This window comes from Phaethon lepturus, unplaced genomic scaffold (assembly GCF_000687285.1).
Source record: "Phaethon lepturus isolate BGI_N335 unplaced genomic scaffold, ASM68728v1 scaffold9419, whole genome shotgun sequence".
Taxonomy (NCBI): Eukaryota; Metazoa; Chordata; class Aves; order Phaethontiformes; family Phaethontidae; genus Phaethon; species Phaethon lepturus.
The window spans coordinates 1-6,697 of NW_010562723.1; the positions used below are offsets into that span (position 1 = coordinate 1).

The 6,697-nt window shown below is 55.2% G+C and overlaps 1 protein-coding gene across 1 annotated transcript in view; it reads left to right on the forward strand.

Moving 5' to 3' along the window:
- Positions 1-3,839: 3,839 nt before the first annotated feature.
- Positions 3,840-6,697, forward strand: part of BOC (BOC cell adhesion associated, oncogene regulated) — a gene marked incomplete at its 5' end in the record, with an annotated part of 16,446 nt that continues 13,588 nt past the window's right edge. Inside the window, 4 exons of the mRNA XM_010294369.1 lie at positions 3,840-3,986; positions 4,693-4,836; positions 5,270-5,563; positions 6,374-6,646. Coding sequence (XP_010292671.1) covers positions 3,840-3,986; positions 4,693-4,836; positions 5,270-5,563; positions 6,374-6,646 — 858 coding nt within the window. The remainder of the gene's footprint in view (positions 3,987-4,692; positions 4,837-5,269; positions 5,564-6,373; positions 6,647-6,697) is intronic.

Below are 6,697 nucleotides of genomic sequence, written 5' to 3' on the forward strand. Positions count from 1 at the left end.
GGCTGGAGGACCCCCCATGCCCCTTCTCGGGTTCCCTCCCTTCCCTCCCTCACCCTTCCCTACAGCAGAAAGGACTTTCACCTTGAGGGCCAGCGTTTTATTTACTATTGCTTCTTCTCCGAAGTTATTTATGGTCTCCCATTCATTTAATCCGGTCTGTCTCGCCTGCCTCGTTGCTTGGCCCCCAGCCCTGGGATTCAGCTGGTTTCCCTCCCCGATGACAGCGGCACAGCTAGCCACAGGGCTGACCCTCCCCGTGCCCCGGCTCACCCCATCGCGCCTCGGAGTGGGGCGCGGATGGACACAAGCAATGGCCTTTGGTTGCACTCCCTTCTAAGGAAAAAAGGGGGGGAAAAAAAAGGCGGGGGGGAAGCCCTGTTATCCTGGCATGTCTGGGATTGGCAGTACTCTGTCTGTCTGTCCGCAGCATCTCCTGGCCGGTGGCTGGTGGATGAGGACTTGCTGCTTCCCTGTGATCAAGCACGTCTTTTAAGGACAAGGACATGGGCTGGCACCGAGGGCGCTGCCATATGAAAAGGAAAACCCAGCCAGGGAGAGGGGATGTGGTTTCTCCCAGCTGTGGCGGGAGTTAGACCCAGGGTGCAAATTGCATGTTAGACATGGGGCATGGCTGCTGTCAGCCGGGCAGCCGAAGGGGCGAGTGCTGCATCCCCCCCGGCACTGACCCTCTCCTCCACTCCTCCCTGCGCTGCCTGGTGGGAGGAGGAACGCCTGGCTCCTCACATCTCAGAGGGGCTCATTTCAAGCACCCAGGGCAAAACTGTGTGTCCTAGCCCAGCATGCCAGCCTCCATTTTGCCACGCTGAGGCCAAGCACAAAGGGGTCTGTGAATGGAGGGGCTTGCCCCACATGCAGGGGTGCCCCCACCACAGGGCCAGCGGTGCCCCCAACCACCCCTTGTGAGCTCCAGCCAACCCATCGGTGTTAATGGACGGCTGTATGCGCCTGTACCAGCAGGGAGTGGGGCGGTTCAGGCTGCCCGTGGCCAAAACCCGCTGGCAAATAACACAGTCTTGTTCACTGAGGGGGAGCAGGAATTTAGGGGAGTAGTTTGGCAGGCAGCTCGTACGCTTGCGTATTGGAAAATAGTTTGTCCCAGTGCCCACCTGATGTTTTTCCCCTCTCCCTTGCTGGTTTCGCTCCACTTCTCCTGCAGCACCCAGTTCTTGTTCCCCCAGGCACCCCAGGATCCCTTTCTTCTGTCCTTTCCCCCTCTGGCCACAGCTTCGCCCCTCGTGCCCTGCAGCCGGGCTGGGAGGGGAAGGCAGGAAGAGCCGGGGGTCTCACTCCCCGCCATGGGACTGCAGCGCTGACAGCTGCGAGAGCGGTGGGCTGAGCTGCTGTCAGGGGGGCTGCACGTGAGGGACCCCCATGTCTGCCCAGCCCGCGGTCATCCCGGGGGTCCCCCAGCACGGGGACATCATTTTCCATCTCTGAGAGTGTGGTGCTTGCCGGTGGGCTCTGCTGTGCCGGGGCAGTGGGTCTGCTCTTCCTTGGGGCTCCTGGGACCCTTCTCCTCTTTGGGGTCTGTGCGTGCATGCACGTGTGTGTGTGTGTGTTGTGCAGATCCCTGCCAGCGTTGCTGGAGCCTATGCCTTGGCTCTGAAATCTTAATTTGGCTGTGATGAATCCAGACCACCAAGGCACACATTAATTTTCCTGATGCTCGTTTATATTTTGTTGATCGGAGAAATATGCGTGATGAGGGCAGGCAGACACTGGGCTCTCGCCTCTTCTCCACCTCTTTCCATTTCTGTGGCTCTTACTATTTTATTCCTTGATCAAGTATAAAAAGCAAAGAGGAGAAAATATCCAGCACCCTTCCCCTCCTCAGCAGTAACTTTCGTTGTTGGAGGAGCATGAGGCGCTGCCAGCTTTTCACAAGTTAAGAGTTAACCTTCATCTGGCTTTAATACCCAGTGGAAACATGGCTCCCCTCCTCAGCTTGTCTTAAAGGATTAATCACATTTCTGAAGTTCACCCGTATTCCTTCTTTTTATTATTATTTTTTTTAATTGAACGATGCCAAGAAATTCCAAAAGTATTAAGCATGTTCGCTGCAAATCATTTTTATGACATTGCAAAACCTCCCCTTTTCTTTTCAACCTCCTCCCCTTCCCTCAGATCTGGGCCCGGGAACGCTGACTCCCCCAGCAGCCGCCCGGCAGCCCCTCCGCGCCGCGCTCGGGGAGGCTTTCTCGCTGCCTTGCCAAGAGAGCTGTTTTTTATTTAAACTCCATAAAGGATCTTGCTTTAATCAGAAAGTCTGCTTGAGAAATTTCATGTCACTTTTCCATGACTGTGGGTGGGAGAAGCTTGGAGCCAGAGTTGTCTTTTACTCTTGGAGAGCTGCTGCATTTCCCAGAGAACAAAAACACATTTTTCTGCCGGCCGGGGCTGCCAAGGGAGGCTGCCTGCTGTCCACCCGCCGCCAGCCCTCCTGCTTCCCCCCAGCTCTCCAAACGGCCCGAGGTCGCGGGCGCCACATCCCAGAATGGGTTCTGAGGGGCGAGGGAGCTGCTGACAGCGCGTGGCCGCGCCATGCCATGGCGAGGGATGCAACGTGATGCCTTAGCGTGGGGTTTTGAAAAGGGAGTGTGGTCTCGTCCAGATTGAGCGGCATGCTGCTCGGGAGACATGTGTTAGTGCTGGGTCCTGGGGAAGATGGGCTGGCTTGAGCCTTGATGTGACGACGTGACTTGTGGCCAGCTGTGGGATGCGCAGTTGTCACTAGTGGTTGCCTGGGCTGGTGCACGGCACCGTAAAAATGTGTGTGCGGAAGGGTTTTCCTGGCACAAAACCCTCTGCCTCCCAGCACAGGCTGACCAAGACAAACTTTGAGCCTGCAGTGCCCCAGAAAGATTTGCCATCGTGCCCATGGGACGAGGGGACCGGTTTCATCTCCGGGAAGCTTGGTGGGGCCAGGCTGGCGTGCTCTTTGCCCTGCCGGATGCACGGGGTGTCACAGCAGTCCTCTGCTCCTGTTTTGAAAAACAGGGAAAAGAAAACAAAAAGTCAAGGGCCCCTTTCCCCCCTGCCCCTGTGCTCCCACTCCTGCTGCCTGCATCAGCCCCGCCGGGGGAGCACCCCTGTCACAGCCTCGCAGGGGGACACGTGCTGTTACGGGGTGTTTTCATGGCTGCTTTGGGGGGCAGCTGTGCTGTGTAGAGGAGGAGCTGCTTTTCCTTGCAAGTCCCTGTTCTTTGGACTGGGGTGTTGGGCACTGCTTGGGCACACACAAAGCCTCATGGTTATCCAGCCTTCAGCTGTGAGCTGTTTGATGGGAGCGAGAGTGCCTGAAGCGGAGACACTGATTGCTCAGGCGCTGGAGGAGCTCGGGGCAGCTCTGGGAGCTTCCAGCGCTCACGCACCTTCTCCCACTGTGTCACCGAGTATCTGAGCACCCTTGAAGCAGGCTGGGCTCCTTGTGTTACGGCTACAAAGTTAGCTTCTCGGTAGCAGGACGGCAGCCGCGTTTGAAATAGCAAGCGGCAAGAAGAACCATTTTTGGCTGCCCTTCAGAGCTGCAGTAAATTGGTTCATTTTTTACTCTCAGTCCAGGATTTTTCACACCCAGTTTCTCAGCCGTGGAGCAGGCGGTTTCTCCAGAAGCTGTGTTTTAAGTTATCCATTTTGTAGGAAGGAGGAAGAGAAAAGAAATAAGGCTCTGAAACCAGTCCAGTTTCCCTAGCTGCCAGGGACAGAGCGGTCCTCTGCTGGCACCGCAATAAAACAGCCCCAGGACTGCAGGCAGAGGATGAGCTGACACCAGGATGCTGAGCAAGCCACTGAGGTTCCCTGTCGTTTACTCTCTGCAGATCTCAAAGATTTCAAGTTCGACGGCCAGCATGTGATCGAGGTGGATGAAGGGAACACAGCCGTGATCGCCTGTGACCTGCCCGAAAGTCACCCCAAGGCTCAGGTCCGCTACAGTGTGAAGCAGGAGTGGCTAGAGGCCTCCCGAGGTGAGTGCCACAGAGGTCTGTCCCGCTGGGTCCCCTCTCAGGACCAGGTTTTACCCTTTGCCCTGCCCTTCCTCTGCCTGCTGCCTCCTTGTTGTCCCTTCACTTGCCTGTCTGAGTACAGGTTAGTTTAAGGTCTCTGCCAGGTCTCTGCTCTCCCTGATGCCTCCACTGCCTGGCACTAGGGAGCCATGTGTAACGCCAGCTGTGGAAGAGAAAACAAGTACAACTAGGTGATGCACCACGTCACTCTTCATCGGGCACCTCCATATTGGTGTAAAATGTTCCTTTAACCCCACCTGGATAAAGGTGACTTTTGAATTTGGGGAAATTTTCAAAAATTTGAATTTGAATTTTGCAGCTTCACTCCATCTGCTTGTCACATACCTGTGACAAGCTAGCTTCACCTAAGGCTCTGCTCCTCCCATTATTGCAAAATTGTTCCTCTGAGCCACTTGATGTAGTTGATGATGTCCCTGCTCACTGCAGGGAGATTGGACTAGATGGCCTTTAAAGGTCCCTTCCAACCCAAAGATTCTATGATTGTTCCCCTAATATTTGAACCAGAAGGGGTCATTTCAGTGCTGTCAGTGTTATTGTGTTGTTTTTTCCCTTCCCACTTGTCCACCTTTTGTCCAGGGCACTGCATTTCTTCAAGAGGTTGGACATGTCTTATAGCTACATGCCACCTCCTCTTCTCTCCCTACAGACAATTACCTTATTATGCCATCTGGGAACCTTCAGATAGTCAATGCCAGCCAAGAGGATGAGGGGACTTACAAATGTGCTGCCTACAACCCCGTGACACAAGAGGTGAAAACCTCGGTCTCCAGTGAGAGGCTCCGCGTGAGACGTAAGCTGCTCTCCCTTCACTGCATGTCTTCTCTGTAGCACTTCCAACCCTGGGAGCATGTACCAGTGCTATTGCAGCTGGTTTTCTGTGTGAGCTGACATTATCAGTTGCTTGAAAAACTCCGTTCCAGCAGCAGAAGGCCCCAAAGTCTGCTCCTGGGGTATGTGTGTGCGACCCTGGGGTTGCCGTACCTCCTCAGGATTTGTTCTCAGTGATGGGCGAGCAAAGGCCCCTAGCCCTTTGGCAAGACCACTTGCTGTGTGCATGCATCCCTTAAGGAATGTTCCTCTTGGCCTGCCTTCCCGTTTATCCACTGCAGCACAGGGAAGCAGCGCTAGCCCTACCATTACCCCTACCTGCACTCTGCACAGGGTGCTTTCCCACTAGCCACCTTCCTTCTCACCCACCTCCTTCCTCCTCCTCTCCTCACCAGGCTCCACAGCAGAGGCAGCCCGGATAATCTACCCCCCTGAAGCTCAGACCATCATTGTCACCAAGGGCCAAAGCCTCATCCTGGAGTGCGTCGCCAGTGGGATCCCCCCGCCGCGGGTCACCTGGGCCAAGGATGGCTCCAGCGTCTCTGCGTACAACAAAACGCGCTTCCTGCTCAGCAACCTCCTGATTGACTCCACGAGTGAGGAGGACTCAGGCACCTACAGCTGCACAGCTGACAATGGGGTTGGGGAAGCCGGAGCTGCATTCATCTTCTACAACGTGCAGGTGTTCGGTGAGTGCTGCTGTAGCCCTTGTTTCAGGAGGGGCTTGGACTTTACTGCTTTCAGGGGAGAATACTAATGCTACTGTATGCTTCCTCTCCCTGGACAAACCACAGTGTAAGGCAAACCCTTGCTTGTAGTTCCAGTTTCTAGGAGATAGGATGAATTCTTCCTTGAGGGTAGTGGTTCCTCCTTCCTGGCTCCCACCATGAGCTGGAGATGATGGATCCTCCCTTACCCTGCAGAAGCTTTTCTCTTGTCCTTTGTGGCACTGAGTTTGCTCTAACTCTCCACTGCCTAGTGGAGGACTGGCTGCTTCTTAGATGTATTTGACATTGGCATAGGAAAGACATCAGAGTGACTTGCTTTTTGCTCTGTTCTTTAGGAAAGTTCTCTGTGGGGTGGGAAACATAAGGAATACTACACCTTAGATATTTCTACCATGCATCCTTCCCCTTCTCACAAACATTAGGGAAGCTAAGCCTATGTTTTATTGGATTGCATTTCATCCAGGTGCTGATAGGTTGTTTTGGCACAATCTTTACAAGAATAGCGTTTCAGCTCAGACTTGTAGGTGGCTGCTGTCGTCTGAGAGGAGCAGATGGCCTTGGGCCACCTCTCCTTGTGTTTCATGTGGATGTTGAAGGGGAGAGGCAATGAAGCAGACACCTCCAGGCCCCCACAAAGGGAGTGGGACATGGGGGTGGGGTAAGGATCCATCACTCTGCCCTCATCCCTGACAGAGAAGAAGGTGCAAAGCCATGGCAGTGCCCTGCTCCCTGCCAAGTGGCACTCAGCCACCGTGTTTTTACCCCACGCAGAGCCCCCGGAGGTCACCATGGAGCTGTCCCAGCAGATCGTTCCCTGGGGCCAGAGTGCCAAATTCACCTGCGAGGTGCGAGGGAACCCCCAGCCCTCTGTCATGTGGCTGCACAACGCTGTCCCCCTCGCCGCCAGCCACCGGCTCCGGCTGTCCCGCAGAGCGCTGCGGCTGGTCAGCGTGGGGCCCGAGGATGACGGCATATACCAGTGCATGGCGGAGAACGAGGTCGGCAGTGCACAAGCCATGGTGCAACTGAGGACAGCCCGGCCGGGTAAGTCTCCCTCTCCATGCTTGTGACCATTCAGTCCCAGAGCCTAACAGA